Source organism: Camelus bactrianus, chromosome 13, assembly GCF_048773025.1.
Source record: "Camelus bactrianus isolate YW-2024 breed Bactrian camel chromosome 13, ASM4877302v1, whole genome shotgun sequence".
Classification (NCBI taxonomy): Eukaryota; Metazoa; Chordata; class Mammalia; order Artiodactyla; family Camelidae; genus Camelus; species Camelus bactrianus.
The window spans coordinates 74123630-74141143 of NC_133551.1; the positions used below are offsets into that span (position 1 = coordinate 74123630).

General features: G+C 49.0%; 1 protein-coding gene across 6 annotated transcripts in view; it reads left to right on the forward strand.

Moving 5' to 3' along the window:
- RERE (arginine-glutamic acid dipeptide repeats) overlaps positions 1–17514 on the forward strand; it is a 366200-nt gene that overhangs the window by 337785 nt on the left and 10901 nt on the right. For all 6 annotated transcript variants that reach the window (XM_074377496.1, XM_074377499.1, XM_074377498.1 and 3 more), the window contains 2 exons: positions 16334–16496; positions 17379–17471. In XM_074377496.1, coding sequence (XP_074233597.1) covers positions 16334–16496; positions 17379–17471 — 256 coding nt within the window. The remainder of the gene's footprint in view (positions 1–16333; positions 16497–17378; positions 17472–17514) is intronic.

A 17514-nucleotide genomic window follows, 5' to 3' on the forward strand; every position in this document is an offset into this window, starting at 1 on the left:
TGATTCCAGAAGTTTCACAGCCTTGCCAACACTTGATAGAGCCAGCCAGGCATTAAACCCTTTGCTAATACTGTGAGTTTGCACTATCTCAGAGTAGTTTTAATTTGTATTTTCCTGATAATTACTGATAATAGGCATCTTGTAATGCATTTATTGGCCATTTATCTCCTTTCCCATGAAGGAACTATGGAAATCTTTTGCTCGTTTTTCAGTTGAATTTCTTCTTTTTGATTTTTAAGAGTTCTAGATACTCATTTTTTAAAAATCTGTGTTGCGAATATACTTCCCAGTTTGTGGTTTATCTTTTCTTGTTTTTTTGTGGTAGAACTAGTATATTTTTAATTTTTATGTAATTAAATTTATCAGTCTTTATGATTTGAGTTCGTAGTATTTAAGGAATCCTTCGATGGTTGTAAAGGCAGACTCCTAAATTTATTGTCTTTCAAGGGTTTTTTTTGTAATTTTGCTTATCATATTTAAGTCTTTAATCCCCTGGAATTGGTTATTGTATGAGGTAGGGATCAAGTCTGTTTGTTTTCATGTGTATATTGGGACCAGGTGTCCCAGTACCACCTTTTGAGAAGTCCAGCCTCTTCTGCATTAACTTATAGTGCCTGTTACGTTAGAAATGAAGTTTCCAGAAATGCGTGAATGTGTTTCTGTTTTGCTCCATTGGTCTATCTGCTGCTGTCCCAGTGCCTCGCTGTCTAGCTTTGGAATAACTGTTGACATTTGGTATGACGGTCCCCCACCTTGTTCTTCTTTCTCAGGAAGATCTCAGTCATTGGCGCTGGGCGGCTCCCCACAGCTTTTAGAAGCTTTAGGTCTCGCTCCACAGCCGAGCCCGTTGGTGTCGTGAATGAACTTGCATCGAGTGGCTCTAGATCCATTTGCGTTTTGGGCCTTCCTTACTCTCGCTTCTCCACTTGGACGGTCCCTTCAGGTCACATTATGAAATACTTCTCTACACTGTTTCCTGCATCCTAAGTTGCAGCCTACCCTTGAGAGGATATAGAGCAGATTTCAAAACCTTTGTCTCTTGTGGTATGTCTTTGTGGTAGAACTTTGCTTGAAAATCCAGCCCTAAGAGTTTGGAGCCACTGCTCAATTTGCTGCCTCCAGAGAGGAAACTGGCTGATTGGAATTCTGCCTTGGCTGCATTTGAGAGTCTAGTGCTGTGGAGGGGAAGCTTGCTCGGGTGGCTTTGCTGTCTTTATGGGACAGTGCTGCACGAGCTAATGGGAGCTCATGAATGCTCTTGTTATTAGTAACGCCCAAATGCGGGAAGTGTGTCTTGGTTTGGAATTAGAAAGGTTTGTGGGAAGTTTTCTTGGCTCTGTTTTCTCCTTAAGATTTATACAGGACACAACAGTAAGGTTTTGTTTTGTTTTGTTTTTTCTGTTTTTCTAACTCAATAATAATTTTTAAGGAGAGATTAGCTAACCTCAGTGTCACAAGTTTTTCTAAGCGTGCTGGTATTTTGGCCAGTTGGGACATAAGTGCACATTAAAATCAAGAAAACGCCTTTGCTTCCCTGCTTAGAAGCTTGGAGACAGCTGCTACTTCACATTTCTTTTGACTCCCCTGAACCAGGACTGTTTTGGGTAGAAACCTTCCTTTCTGGAGATAAAAGCTCAGCAAATAGCTGAGCAGGCCTCCTCAGGCCATGGGTTTGTTTTGTGTTGTGTTGTTTTGTTTTGCCACCAGGAGCTAGAAGTACATGATCTGATATTCTTCAGGGTCTTTCTGAAACCCATGGAATTAAGGTGAAGCCAGATTTAACATTTCCTGCTTACCTGTCCTACTACCATTCGATTTTTAGGGTTCTGATCAGGCCTTCCTTGTATCATTTTTGACTTACTGGAGGCTGTGCTTTACTCAGAACTTCTGAGGAGACCTGAGCCTCTATGTAGGCAAAGGGCAAGTGGGCAGCCAGAGGCCCTGCAAGGAGGGGCCTTGGGGCATCGTTAAGGTCATTTAATGATCAGTCAGCTCAAGTCATAACACTGTGGTAGGTGTCAGTATTACTCATTCAACTGTTTGTGTGTGTGATCCACCTTGATTTGATTCCAGACAGTGAAGGTCTTAAATTCTCGAGTATAGCTAGAACGGCTCAGGAGCTGCATTTCCCACCTCTGCTTCCTGTAAAGCGCAGCACAGGCCCAAGGCCACACCTGACCTAGTCTTGCTAGGAATCCCGGGAATGGAAGGTGGTGGCAGGAATAGCTCTGAGGAGCTGCTTTTGGGCAGGCAGGCCCTGGAGGAGATGTGTGCAAGCGGGACTTGGTAGGCTGCTTCGGGTTTGTCTTTAGATTGCCGTTGAACTGACTGTAGTCCTTTCACCCCCGTTTGGCACATTGACGGCCACTGTTAACCTCTGTTACCGGGGAGCACTAGTCACATTCCGTTCCCACCCATGCCCATGGGAGGGAGGCATAAAGTTTAGTTGGGACTTCTTAGAAATTAAGTCATAGGGCTAAAAATTGTACAGCTTGACTACTTGGTTAGCATCCTTTCTAGAACAGTTGAGCAAAAGTGTACAGAACTGTGCTGTTTCCTATAACTAAAGGGAGCGAGCAAAGACAGTGTCTTCAAAGCATCTGGTTGTGACATCAGAGCTTTTCTGATTTGGATCATATGTGACAAGAATTTTTAAGTGGTGCAAATCAGGCCAGTTTTCCTCTTATCTGGGAGTAGTATGTAACCTTTAATCTCTGCTGCTGTCTTTAGAGTTAACACTTGCTTCCTTATTTATTTGCTGCCATACGTGAGTCACTGTTGACATGATTGCGTCAATTCCCAGGAGAGGGCCCCTACTCTTACTGTTAATGCTGTGTTAAGATGGAGGAATTCTGGTACCTCGGTGCATCCGAACAGCACATTGGCTTTTATGTCCAGAAAGCAGTATGGAATTACCCTTGTGTCCTGAGGGAGAAAAGTGAGACAGCTGGAAGAGGACACGGGTAACTCAGGGGTAGAGCAGACTGCGTTCCCCAATCACACAGCGCAGAGCGGCAGAGGGACGGCCGCTGTGTAGGACCCGTCGTAAAGCCTGGGCCCCTGGGGCCAGCGGGCCCGAGGGTGCTTGGGTAACACTGCAGGTTGTACAGTGTTTCTCCCATCCTCAGCTCGGCACCAGAAACAGGTTCTTTCCAGCTTTAACTCTCGGTGGTTTTGACTTGATTTCTGCTTAAAAAGTTTATAGTATAAGCCAGCAATTTTCATCCTGGGGTTTGTGATACCATTATATTCCACGTTATTATAAGAGAGTAGTTTTAAAGTTCAGTAACAAAGTTCATTGTAATAAATGTTCTTTGGCCTGAAGTTACGGTGTCATGAAGTGAAATCATGGGATGTTGCAAGTCCCCCAAGCTGGACCTTTCCAATCTGTCTATCACAGTTAATTCTGTATTGACGCTTAGGGACAGCTGGTAAACCCCAGAGTGTGGTCCTTTGTAGAGTAGCAGGTACCTTTTCTTAGCTCATTCCTGCTGAAATGTTTAATGTACTATGTGTTCTCATTCTCTTTATGATTATCTAAGAATGGAAGCTGGGGCTGGGCAGATACAAGACTTTTTAAATTGCCTCAGGATTTTAGGTAGGTATACATTGTTTCGGTGGTTCTGTTGGGGTCTTTGGGGAGAATGCTGATCTCTTTACCTGTGTTATCTTTCACACTGTGAACTTGCCCAAAATAGCATTGTCATTCACTACTCCTAACAGTCCCCTATTCTTTGACTTTATAGAGTGCCAGTAGTTTTGGGGCAGCCATGATAAGGCAAGGAAGTCACTTACAGAAACTATTCTTCGGAATTTTTTTTTTTAATTCAGTTAATTAAACTAGTTCTTTAAGTTGAACTTAGTTTTGAGTTTCTAGTCCTTTTCCCGAATGGAAAGAGAATAAACATAATAGCTGTCATTAATGAGCATATGTGCCAGGCCCGTCATAGGCATTTCATTCCTGACCACAACCTTGGAAAGGAGGAGCTCCTGTTGAACTGTCTCTAGTTTACAGATGAGGAAACGGAGTCTCAGAGAGGTTAATTAACCTTCCTGTGGACACATGGCTGTAATGGAGGACGGGGAAGAACTCAGTATGGCACTGGGGGTTCCAGCTCATCACACTGTTTTGGTTTGTGCTGAGTGTAGGTAAATGGGTGCAGGCGAGAAGTGGTCGTTTGGTAGCAGAAGGTGCTGACTTGGGATATGTGGGTCTCCTTGGCCACACCAGTGAGATTTCTGGCATTGCCAGGGCTTGGCTATGTGCCTGTGACTCCCAGGGGTGGGTGTGGCCAGCCCAGAAATACAGCAAGTTCATCTCTCAGGCCAGTGTAGGCGTTTGGACCGCTCAGATCCTTGTCTCTTAAATATAGTTGTTCTCTTCAGCCAGTTCAGCTCAATTCTGCTTTCTTTGAGTCAGAATTTTGAAAAATCTATAATGCTTTTGCTATTTATAGAAATACCAAGTTTGCTTTCTCTTACCTAGGGCTTTGTGTGTCATTTGTGACTGTGATAACAGTTATTTTTCAGTCAGGCAGAAGAACAGACATTGTAGCGAGTCCCCACCCCCGTGACTTTCTGGTTGTTCCAGTGTCCTATCCAAAAGATTTCTGTATCTTTCACAACATGCCACATGCTGTACTAAGTGCTTTATAAGCATAAGCTCTTCTTAATGTCACAGTCTGCTTCTAAAACAGAGGCCAGGGCCCTGAGGGCTGTCTCTTTGGAAACCCTACTCCCTGCCCTGACTCTGGCTTCTCTGTCAGCATAGCGGGGCTCTGTGGCCATGAGTTCAAGTCTGAAGTCTCCTCACAGAGGAATTTCTAGCTTTCTGTTCTCCTTCATTGCAGAGGGCTTTGATTTCTCTGGAGAAGTGAAGCAGAACTCGATAAAGGCCGTTTCTGAGGCTTTCTGCAGCTGGAAACTCTTAAGCTTTTAAAACTCTTGATTAATGAAAAGTTTGTTGACTTTTTAGAGTTGTCTCTGGAACTCAGGTTTGAGTAATAAGAATGCAGAGCTCATCTGTCAGTGTCCTCCCTTTGTGTCACTTTTTTGTGTCATTGTCCAAGAGTGACCTTTTAACAACATGTGGGCATGAAGGAAAAATTATTTCCCAAGAGCAGGCCAAGAACACCTCTTTGTCTCAGACCAGCCTCAACATACAGCTGAGGGTGGTGAGGGCTCCCCCCCGGGAGCACTTTGCCACAACCCAGATCAGTCCAGCGGAGGGGGCTGGCTAGCGTGGGGTGACTGAAGTCACCAAGGATGGTGACATTGCTAATATGCCTGCAGAACAAGAGGTGCCAGGGTTTTGATGTGAACATAAGGCACGCTTCTTGTACGTTTGTGCCGTATCGCACCGGAGGGAAGAGAGCCCAGTCTTCCACACCGCGTGGTTTGTTTCAGAGATCTGGGTCCATCCAGCTTTCTGAAGATGTGTATTAGGTGGCCAGCAAGGCTCCCAGCTCTCCTCTGGGTAATCAGCCTGACAGTAGCAGCAGCCAGGTTCACAGAGGGGTCCCCAGAGAGTAACCCATACAAGGCAGCAGGGCCAGCCACGCACTGCCTGGGCCCTTGCGGGGAGCCAGCCTCCCTCTGACAAGAAGGATCGCGGAGACCTAGATATGAACCAGGAGGGCAAGCCCTCTGAGCTCGTGTCACAAACTGCGATTAGGGACCTGCAGGTTGTTTTCATAGACTACAGCCAGAGCCCTGGTAGTTCGGACGCCTGTGTTCCGAACCCCAGCGAGCATGTGCATGCGAGTGGCCCAGAGCGAGGCCCCGGGACCACAGGACCTTTCAGTCCTCGTGGCGACTTGGTGTGGGTGCCACGTGGGGAGCACAGGCCTCTCTCCTGTGGTGACTCGGGGGAGCTCTTCCTGCATTCTGCTGGCAGCTGTTTGCCTATCTCATGGTCCTCTTCCTTCTTGCCATGCCTGTCCGGGTGAGCTGTCTTGAATCCCAGGAATCTGTGAGGTGTTCCGGAGTTGAGCTGGTCCTCCTGGGTCGTGGTGAAGCAGTGGTGAGGAAACCCACGTGGAGACCTGCCGTCCAGGGCTGCGGGGTCAGCGGGGAGCCTTGGCCGCGCTGGTAGGGGCCTCAGTGCCCACATGGTGGCCAGAGGTGTAAGTGACCAGTTATTTTACCATTTGTCCCACACTGCTGCTCCTCTTTGGTCCCTGTTCTTTCCCTCCAAGCAAAATCTGGCCACCCCTGCTGCCCCTGATGGCGATTATAAGCTCTTACCACAGCCTGGAAGAGCCTGAGGTCCGGTGGGTGTCTCCTTGCCACACCTTTCCTCCAAGCTAAGCAGGAGGGGCACACCTCAGTCCGAGACAGCTCTTACTTGGACAGCAGTGGGCCCCTCCACCTCCCTCCTGGAGTTCTTTTGCGCTGAGAGCCACTGTGAACCGGCCACTCGCTGGCCGTTGTGCAAGACTGGCCAAATAAGCCCAGGTTTGGTTTGCAAGCTTGTCTGGATTTTTCCAAGATCTTTGCCTGAGGTTAATCCAAAATTCAGGCAAAGGAGATGACTTCTTCCACATCTAAGGAGGAGGATGTGGTACCGTATAGTATTTTTGTGCTTTGAAGAGTAATCTTTGCTTCTGTTCCTTTTATTAAACAAATGTGATAGAATGGCAAACTTAAATGCCCCTTTCCCTCCTTTCTTTGCAATGAGGAAGTCTGTGTTTTATTTTAAAATTCAACTTGCAGAAATGGATTGTACTTGATAATTTGCTGTACATCCATAAAAACCATAAAATATAAAAAGCAATGTTGCTGGAGTAGCTGTTCTCATTTCCTGGCAGTCATTACATGCTTCCAATACAAAAACATTTTTCTCCTAACTACCCTTTCTGAGCTCAAAAATGGATTTCCCTCCAGCCCCTGTTATTCAATTATCACCTCGGGAAATGCAGAGATAACTGATGATCCCTTTAAAACACCCTGCAGCCTGCCACCCTCTCCCATCCTTCATCTTTTGTCCCGTTCTTGTCATTAAATGTTACATTGCCTGTGTGTGTTTTATAGGGTGACCCTGACGGATGTCACTTTGATACTGTGCAGGGATAATAAGATTGCACGTATAATGAAAGGCCGATAAATAGAAAAATGTTTACGAGATGGAGGGTGGCAGTTTTAACAGTTTTATGGCTGTCTTTACTCTTCTCCCCTTTTGCTGGTAGAATTGTGGTTTTTGTTACGGGAACTAGAAAACATCAAGAAGGGTGATGTGGTGACAGAGCCAGCGGCGCAGAAAGCCCGCTTGCCCTGTTGCTGAACCCCAGTGAGATGAAGTGCTCAGCTCATGGGAAAGAAAACTGATTTCAGGGAATGAATTCTTGAGGTTTGGGAGGCCCTACAGAGAAAATGAGATCCCTTGTGTTGGCATTATTATATTTAAACTATTAACAGTCTGTATTTAAACAAACAGTTCAGTAAAGCAAAAATAAAAACTCCCCAACGGGCGCTTATGTGTGGGTCCGTGTTAAGTGGAGGCCAGTCATGTCGCTGTGTCAGGGCTGCCCAGCTTCTGTGCCAGGGCTGCCCAGCTTCTGTGCCAGAGGCTGCTGTGGGCCCCGCACGTGGCTGGGAGCCCTTCCGTTCAGGCTTTAGCGCACTTGTGATGGTCTTGATCTGTGTCTTCAAATGAATCATTTCCAAATGTGTTGCTTATTTTTTTTACTGTTTTGGTTAAGTGGAAGAACCTTCTGTTCAGTGCTCAGTTGATAGATGGATTTCTTAATGGAGCTGCCTGGAGAGCCGGCAACAAGAGTGTGGAGGTCAGGAGATCCACCCCAGTGACCCTTGAGTCACCTCCATGGTTTAGCACTGTTAGAAATCACTGCTTTAATTAGATGATTTTAGCTGGAGGTAGGTTGGAAGGATGCTCCGTAGCATGTGCAGAAGTCTTTTCTTGAGGGACTCTACCTGGTCTAAACTCTCAAATTTCCTCAGGGAAAGAAGAGTCAGTGGTTTGGAGTCAAGAGGCTTGTGAAGGCCCCTTGCTTGGCATGTCTCTGTGACATCCATCGCCTAGAGCCAGAAGGCGGCCAGAGGGCACCTCCTGCAGCCTGAGCCTCTGGACGGCCCAGGTGTGGTGAACAGGCCATGAGGGGTGTTCATGGCTCTGGGCTCCCGGAGTCCATCCGATCTTATCTCTTATCTCTGGAGTCTGTTCTTGGTATGGGAAGTAGAAAATATTTCTCCAGGCTTGGGCATAATTCTGATTGTGCACTTGTGCCCACCAAACGTGTTTCTGCTCTTGGTCCTCCTGAGAGCTGCTTCAGGCGGTGTGGTTCTGTAATTCACGGGTGCTGGGGGTGAGGGGTCACCCTGAGGTGGGAAGACGGCTGCCCAGTGTGATGCCGGGTGCACAGTACTCTTCTGTGCTCTTCAGCCACCGCTGTTTAGGGTTCAGATACTATTGAACTGAACTCTGTAGATCAAAGGTAACCTGAATTTGAGCCTCTGGTTAAAAAACGGACAGCTCTTTCCCCTTAGTTCACAGCAGAGTGGTTAAGAACAGAGGACGCTGGAGCCAGACCCGGGGCTGCCTCTTGCAGTGCTGTGATCTTGACCATGTGACTTCGTCCCCTGGGCCTTAGCTGTCTCATTTGTAAAGCAGAGATAACGAAGGTATTAGGGTGTCATGAAGGTTAAATATATTAAGGCGTGGAAAGCACGTATGTTTAGCTATTGTTATTTTAGGTTTTATGGCCCAGTAAAAGGTAGTTTGTTGGTTTGTAAATAAAGCCACTGGGTCCGGGGAAGTGGTGGCATTGGATTCCTAAGCCCACCCTCCAGCCCATGACCCCTGCCTTTAGAGCAGCTGCTTCCAGCATGTGCAGGGGTTAAATTTTCACTGGCCCGTGGGAAATGAGAAATAAGAACAGGGTAGTCATTTTGGATAACACTAAATGTCAAACTAAGGAACTCTTATTTGGAGATTATCTTTTCTACCTTTTTTAGTGATAAAATGTCATTTCTTTTATAAAATAGTGGTGAGATCAGGCAGTTATTTTTAATGACCTTGCTTGGCAAAATGAAAAGGTGGCAGTCTTGCATCCATTTCTCAAAAGTTTTATCCTTTCAGAGTTATTTTCAGGTTAATTTTAGTTCTTTGGAAATACTCATTCTATCAGATGTTTATTGAACACTCATCATGTTCAAGATATTACCCTAGGCCTCGCAGATGAGGCGGACACAGACCTGGGAATTGGGTAGGCTCGTTCGTGGTTCCAGGCGGAGGAGAGCCTGTGTACACAGGAGGGAGGCAAGAATGGAAGAGGAGTGAAATCACGTCACAACCTTGTGGTTGGGGAGAGAGGCAGCCAAGGAGGGCTTCAGGGAGAAGATGGAATCTGTGATGACCGGAGCCCTGAGTGGTGAGGAGCACCTGGAGCAGACATCAGGGAGTCAGTAAGGAGGGGTTCACCGGACTGCATCCTGCTGGCAGAAGGAAAGCACTGAGTGAGCTGGCTGTCAGGTTTGGCAGAAGCCAAAAACCATGAGAGCTGGGGAATGCAGTCAAAAGTTCTTCTGGGGACAGAGGAAAAAGCCTGGAGGGAGCGGTGGGGCAGTGGGGTGTTTGTTCCTGTAGGCCTTGAGGAGCCTTCTGTGATTCGGGGAGAGGAAAGTTGACGCGGTCAGAGCTGTACTTTGGGAAGACTGATCTAGTCTCTGTGTGGGAGGGGACAGGCCAGCCTGACACCTCAGGTCTGGAAATGCGAGTTAAGGTGTGGGACACCTGCAGGTGGCTGAGGTCAGCGACTAAAGCAACGTAGAGCTTAGGAAATCTCATTACACTTTCGGGTAAAAACTGGTCCCATTCCTTCACCGTGTTCAAATGTAGTGGTCATAATGTTAAAAAAAAAAAAGAGAGAGAGAGAAGAAAGAAAAAATTTTTCCTTCTTTGACCTGCACAGGGATTTACAGAAAGGGCAGCGGGAGTGCCTGGTTCGGGAACATCCCTGTGAGTGTCTTCGCCTCATCGTTACAACCAGTTAAACCCAGGAGACCTTCAAGTTCTTCCAGAGTCTTCCTGTTCCTCCCTTCCCTTTGTCCTTCCCGGGAGAGGAGCTGAGGTGGGTAGGGAGGGGGAGGAGCCTGCCCGGAGCAGGCGGCCTCCTCACACCGGTGCGGCACGTAAGGGCTGGGCCCTGCCGGCCATGGGAACGCTGGCGCCTGTGATCCTGCCTTGTGCCTTCAAGCGTATCACCATCCTACCAGATGCACCTGAGACCGCAGAGGTGGTATTTAACCGTGAGCAGCAGAGCTGCCCACAGTGTCAGGGCTCCTTTAGGGATTAGGGGATTCGGTTGGTTAACAGAAGGAGGAGCCCAGGAGAGCGTTGCTTTAATTACCAGAGTCCTTGCTGGAGGACAGCCAGTTGCCTGCTGCAGAAAGATCTGTAAAGGTGGCTGCCCCTAAACACGGTGGATGGTTAGACCCAGGCCCAGCTTCTCACCTCACATGTTCCAAACAGTTGTCCGAGCAGCCCTTGGATCCTCGGGGAGTGAAAGGAAAGAATGACTCGTGTGGGAGTCTGTGCCAGGAAATTTTACCGACTTGCTTCACTACCCTTGAATGAGTAGTTTTTGCCAAGAAACAATGCAGCTGTAACTCCCAGGCGGGGTGGCCTGAGCTCGGCTGCAGGGCAGGCACATCTCCTGGGGCCCTGGGCTGGGGAGCAGTCTGGGAAGCAGCTCTAGGCCATGTTTCCTTCTCCCTCCTGCCCCACTGGATTTGGGGCCTTGCTTCATCACTACGCACCACTTCCTGGAACTTCTCCTTGGAAAACATACTTTTTTTTTTTTTTTTTTTTTAAAAGCTTTAGGTCTCTCTGTTCTATCCAGAAAGTAAGTGGTGGATTTCTTCACCCTCTTTACCTGGACCACCAAGGAAGGAGCCAAATGGTGACTGAAGGGCATCGTTCAAACAAGTTTTAGAGAAACAACACTTTGACCGATAGTACACTGGTGTTAGACTTGAGGCTTTGTGTAGAGATCATTTAGCTGCGCTCTCTCTGCATACTCAAGTTAAAATAATTTGGCATCAGCATAGTTAATAATCTATTGTAAAGATGTAAGATAATTTCTCTCACTGCTTACTTCCTGACCGCGCAGTGGGGTGTGTGTGTCAGCCCCGCCCCGCCGTCCAATGACAGTGGGAGGTGGGCTCGGAGGGCCTGTAAAACAGCTTCAGAGAGCAGCTGTATTCGTAATGCCGCTATCCAGGCCTGCCTCCCCACCCTCCCTCTCTTCTGCTGCCCCCTCCATTTTAGTAGGAGGTGCCTGGCCCAGAGTGGATGCTTGTTGAAACTTTGGTAAAGAAGAAATTAACTTTCCCTCACGAGCTGAAGAAGCATTTGTGGGCGGCCTCTGCTGGGTACTGTCTGGGGCCGGTGCCTGGGTACTCCCCGTACCGCGGGGACCTGGATTAAGTGACCTCCTGCCTACCCGCGCCCCCCCCCCCCGCCCCCCGCCGTGTACAAGGAGGCGGGACGCTGGTGTTCAGCGCCTCCTGTAACAGCTGGAAGACCAGTGATCGTCACAGGTGCTTTCTGCTGGTTCCCAGGACCACGCTGTGAGAATGAAAGATGAAGGACCACTGTTCCGTACACTGAATTGAGAGTGGGGTGTGTATGTGTGCGGGGTTATTTCCAAAAGACTGAGGCCTTCCTCGGCTCGTAAAGAGAAGGCCTGACAGTAGGTGGCAGCCCTGGACTCTGCACCAGGGTCCCTGGACCTCATCTTCCACCACCTCGGGGTGTTCAGACTCCTTTGGAAGGTTGTAGCACTAATAATATGTTGTAATCGCAAAAAAACTGAACTCAATCTTGGGTGCACCCTTAGGCTTCTGATAATGGGGTGAGAATAATTGACTGCCTTTTCCTGTCTCCACACCAGTCTCCCAGAGGGCCCCTGTCTGAGCAGTCAGTGCTGGGCTCAGGCAAGAGGGTCCCCAGGGAGCGTGCTCCAGGCTCGGTACTGGGGACAGACGTGCTTGCTGAGTGAATCTTTGATACTTGAAATGCTTACAGCGCGTTCCTCTTCAACAAGCTGTTCTATGCTTTCATTTCCCCAAGGTCCCTTAGAGAGAAGACATGCAACTCATCTTACTTTAAAAAAAAAAAAAAGAAATTATCTTTTTTAATTGGGCAGGACAGGTTACAGGTTTTCCTCCCTTAGCATTGCCCATGGGTGTCTGAGGGAAATCAGACAGCAGTGGCATTCATGGGCAGCTCACCAAGCGCCTGTGGGTTAAACTGATCTGCTAGAAGATTGGAAGGAGGCTGGGTCAGGCTGTCTCCTGCAACAGGGCTGTCCATGCCCTCCTGGCCCCCTCCCCGCCTTGGGCCTTGGAACTTGTCTCCAGGCAGCTGTTTACCCAACAAGCTAAAGCAGAACTTACCTGAAAAGCTACCTGTAAGAGCTCTGAGCTGCCCTGACCCCTGTTGCTTCAGCCCACATGCCCCAGAGCAATGCAGGGAGCCTGCCCTGAACTTGCTGGACTGGCAGCAAACATGGGGGAGGCCCACAGAAGTAAAACGGTGTCAGAGGAGGAGGAACCATTTCTCCAGTGATTCCAAGTGGCCCAGGATGCTCTCAGATGGAGCCTCTATCCACCTGACTCCTCTGTGCTTCCCTCTCTCCTCCCGGCCCCCAGCCTACCCAGATAGAGCGCCACGCTGAGCAGCTTATTCCTCTTTCCCTTCTCATTCTCCTGTGCCTGGCACTCCCCACCCCCTGTTTTTCTTTCGGTGGAAAATCAGAGAAACCTAACGTGGCTTGTTCTTCAACCCTGGGAAAAGATCTGCTGTGTGTGGAGCACCTGCCCCACGGAGGGAAGCTGGTACCTACCACCAGGAGCAGAGCTCTTATTGCCAAGGCCTTTTGCAGATGACCTGTCAGGAAAACCCACCCCACCCTCCACACCAACAGAACCGGCAGAGGAGCTGGAGAAAGAGAATCTGCTAAATATAGACCGATGGACGGAGGGCTCCTCCTGCAGGAGCTGCAGCCTGTAACAGAGCCATCGGGAGACGTCACCTCCCTTCTCTTCCTGTTTTGCTCGGGCACTAAACCAGTGTAGTTCTCCCAGCTGTGTGCAGTTAGAGCACCGGGATGCGAGGTATGCTGACTGTGAGGCCTTGTTGGGAGACGAGGTGAGAGCACTGGGAACAAAATGATCATTAGAGGCCGTTCGTGTCGACAACATTTATGCCTCTGTGTTTGCTCACAAGCAGACGCGGGAGCTCATTTGCAAGGCTGCCTTTGTGGAGCTGCCTTCTGATCAATGGTGGCCTGTGTTAATGTTTCAGTAAGCTATTGATTTCTGCAGCAGCTTTTGTTCCCTGAATTTATGTGCAGTGGGTCTCCGTGGCACACACTATGCATGTTTGATTAAAGTTCAATTGACTTCATTCCTGGTGAGGCCCCGAGCTGCTTCACTCCCTATTTGTAGAACCAGGGCTTTTCCCGATGTAGTCTTTTGTTTGTGCTCAAGACCTAGCCACCCATGCAGTCACCAATAGGCTGTGCCTAATCCTCCTAGATTTGCTCCATTCCAATGTTTAATCCCTTCCTAGACATTACTGTGGTGGAGAGGCAGCTGATAAAACCTGGTCTGGATTTTCTTCTTCTTCTTTTTCTTTTTTTTTTAAATTTGTTAATTTCATTGATGTGCAACTGTGCATACCATATATACCGTAAAAATGCACCACTTAAAATTGCAGAGTGTGGTGAGTTTTGACAACTGTATACACCGCTATAAATAGCACCACAGGTGATTTGTAGAACTTCCTCGTCACCCCAAGAGATTTCCTCATGTCCTTTATAGGCAATTTCCTCCCCCTCCCCCTCCAGACTCCATATGACCACTAATTTGCTTTTAGTGATTATAGATTTGCCTTTTCCAGAATGGAACCACACAGTCTGTGTGGCTGCTTTCACTCAGCACAATATCTTTGCGCTTCATGCATGCTGTGTGTTACCAGTAGTTTGTTCCGTTTTACTGACATACAGTATTCTCGTGAGTGGCTCCCAGTCCTCCTGTTGAGGGGCTCTGTGGGCTGTTCGCGGTTTGGGCTACTAAGAGTAAAGCTCCTGTGAACATTTGCATCAAAGTTTGTGCGCGTTTTTACTCCTTTTGGGTAAACACCCCGGAGTGGAATCAGTTGCTAGGTTGTAGGTACATGTTTGCTTGGCTTTGTAGGAACTGCCAGTTTACAAAGTGGTTTGACCGTTTTACATTCCCTCCAGCAGTGTGTGAGATTCCTTGTCACTCCCCCGTCTTCCGGAATATAGAAATTTATCGTCTTTCATGTTGACATCAGCAGCCCTTTGGGCTTGGCCACTTTGATCCCTGGTACTCAGATAATGGAATCTCTTCCAGGTTTCTTGTTTAAAAACTTACTTAAGTGTTGTCAGAAAGTTAATATTTATTTCAGTATTAGGTTTGTGTGTGTCCGTGTGTCCTGATTTTTCTCACATACTCGGAGAGGACACGATGCAGGAGTGGAGGTTTAAGGTCGTGAACCTGAGCTTTTCCTGAGTTCTTTTCTGTCTGGTGTCTGATGTTGGGCCTGAACCCTGGCTTCCCCTATCTGAATTTGCAAGTTACACCATCTTTTAATACCATTTGAAACTCTCTCAAAATGTTCATGTTGGAGAAATTGAAATGATCCGTCGTAGCCGTGTGAGTCAGTGGTACGCACAGAGCAGCGCTGTGCAGAAACTTCAGGGCGGCCATGGGTCACAGCCTTCAGGTCAGACCGAGGTTTGACAGAGACCCTGGTGGTAGTGCCTCCTCACCAGCTTTCTCTCCCACTGTTTCCTTCTGTGTCCTGTAGCTTCACATTTCCCCTACCTCCCAGGCCTCTGTCATCCCCTGGCCCCTTCAACAACTTCAGCTAAAGGAGGAGGTGAGAGGAACCGCTTTGGGTTTCTCCTTCTTTCTGGCTTTGGGATTGGGCTGTGATTTACAGCACCGGCTGCCCTTTTGAACTAATAAAGCACACCACTCTGACACAGTGTTTGAAGGGTGATGGTGACCTGCCCTGGTTCTGTTCTCTACTTTCTCATAGGAAAACCAGAGCCAGGTCACTTTTTATGTCAGCACAGTTCTCTTAATGCCCTATCGGATTTATAGATTTGTGCCCTCCAGCCAGCCAACACCAGAAGATCAGTACAGATAAAATGACTTTACAAGTCGGGAAGGTAGGAAGTGAAGAGGCAGGACCCAGGAGGTTTCTCAGATGGTGACCTGGGCTCAGGATGCTCCAGTCACCAGGGGGACAGTTGTAGCCCGCATTTGTAGAATAACATGTAATAGACAAGTTAGAAATACACAGGCAATTACTACGTTTTCCCTTATTCCGGTGCTGTCTCATGGAGTGGAAAAGAGACGGGGAAGGGTGTGCACATGCAGGCAGGCGTGTGTGGGCTCGTCCTTGGTGGCTGGCTCCTGGCCTCCTTGGCCTGGGGTCTTGCTTCATGTGTTAAGTCACAAGCCTGTGCACTGCTGAGCCCCTTGGGGCTGGGAGTGCCAAAGATGCCATTTTTTTCAAAGTGCATTTGGGCTCATGTCTGCTTGCAGTGGTTTTTTTAAAAAGATGTCTTGCCTCCCATTCTTCCGGGCTGTACATGAAAAGAGGAGCTCCTTTTGCCTTAAGCACTGTGACATACGACATTTCATCTCTGCACCAGCATACCGTGTGGTGTGTCCCCACTTGGTCTTTTTTGTCAAGCCCCAGTCTTGCCTTGAGGACTCTGCCAGCTTGTCCACTGCAGGCATTGGGGGGAGCGGTTTTCCTGGTTTTGGGGTCTGTTCTTCCTGGCCTTCCTCCTGGCCCGAGGTCCCACCACCTCGGTTATTTGCTTTGGTTATTTCTGGAATAGTCTAACTGGCCAGGCATTTCCCCGGCACACCTGTGTGGAGTCACTGGGATGCTGTGTGGAGAACATCCCGTGTGTGCACACATGCACACACTCACGCACAGAAAGGGCAGGGATTTTCCTTTCTGTCGATTGTTTAGTGATGCAATGCAGCTCTGGTGCTTAGCACAGTGGCGGCGTCTGGCGCACAGTAGGCACCCAGCAGATACCTGTTGAGCCAGTGAATGTTCCTGATGTCCAGAAGTCACGCTCTGCGGGGCTGACGGGACCGGCCCTCTCACCGGCGCACGAGCAGCCCTGTGAGCATGACTCGAGCAGGCCTGGGTCCCCTGCCCCCGACTTGCCTCCAGTTCCCCTGCTCCCAGGCCGAAGAGGAGGCCGTGCTGGGAGACGCGGGCGCTCCCCTCACAGCTGGCCTTTCTTCCTTGCAGGGAGAGCTGATCACCTTCTATTACTACTGGAAGAAAACCCCCGAAGCAGCCAGCTCCCGGGCCCACCGCCGGCACCGCAGGCAGGCCGTGTTCAGGAGGATTAAGACCCGCACTGCGTCCACGCCCGTCAACACGCCCTCCAGACCCCCATCCAGTGAATTCTGTAAGTGGGGGCTTTGGGCACCAGCCACACGCTCAGTGTCCAAGCTCAGGGCCTGCCCTCATGGGCAACCTGGGCACAGCTTGTGTGTGTGCGCGATGCCTGAGCTCAGCATCTCTCAGTAGGGAGAGTTTTACAAATTATTCGTACATTTAAATTTTTCTGATAAGCTCAACATCATTTTTATGTTTTACATAAATGTAAGTCTTGGCCTTAGGTGTTTTTGATAATTTCAGAAGTGTTCTCCCCCAGCGGATGATGGTGTGCTGTGTGCATTCTCACTGCGCTAGTATGGTGGCCACAGTATGATCAGAGTAACAATTTCTTCCTACTTTACCAAGATCAGTCTCTTGGTCCTGGAGTGCCTCGTAATCTGAGATGACAGCAAAGCCCAAGCTTTCTTATCCTCTAAAAGTCAGAAAATAGTGCCTTGTGGTTCTGCCTTGGCCCAGGGCACTCACCCTGAGGGCCGTTTATGTTGCTTCTGTAAATAAGAAATAATCCAGTAGGGCCAGGGGCTGGGGCTTGAGAGGGAATTGCTCAGGGTGCTTGGGCGTGTCAGGGAGGCACAGTATTTGAGTTCACCAGTTGTGGGTGTCGGTGCCGGCCACCCCAGGGTCGGTGTGTAACATCGGCACCCCCTACCCCCCCACAACTGGCAGGGCAGGCCCTTGGGCACCGCCCCTGAGTTCTTCCTTCTGATGACTGGCTGGCTGGCCTGGAGAAATTCAGAGTAGTCCTTCCTGAACACTGTCCCACCTCAGCCTCCTGGGCCGCTCTGCCTGTTGGCTCAGAGTCTGGGGCAGGTTGGAAGAAGTAAGTGGTCCCAGGCTTGGCCGAGCATAACGGTGTCCCCCCCACCCCCTGTGTGCCTGTGACACCCAGTGGACCTGAGCTCAGCCAGTGAGGATGACTTCGACAGCGAGGACAGCGAGCAGGAGCTGAAGGGGTACGCCTGCCGCCACTGCTTCACCACCAGTAAGTGGGGCTGGGGCTGGGGCGGGGCAGTCAATCGCTGGAG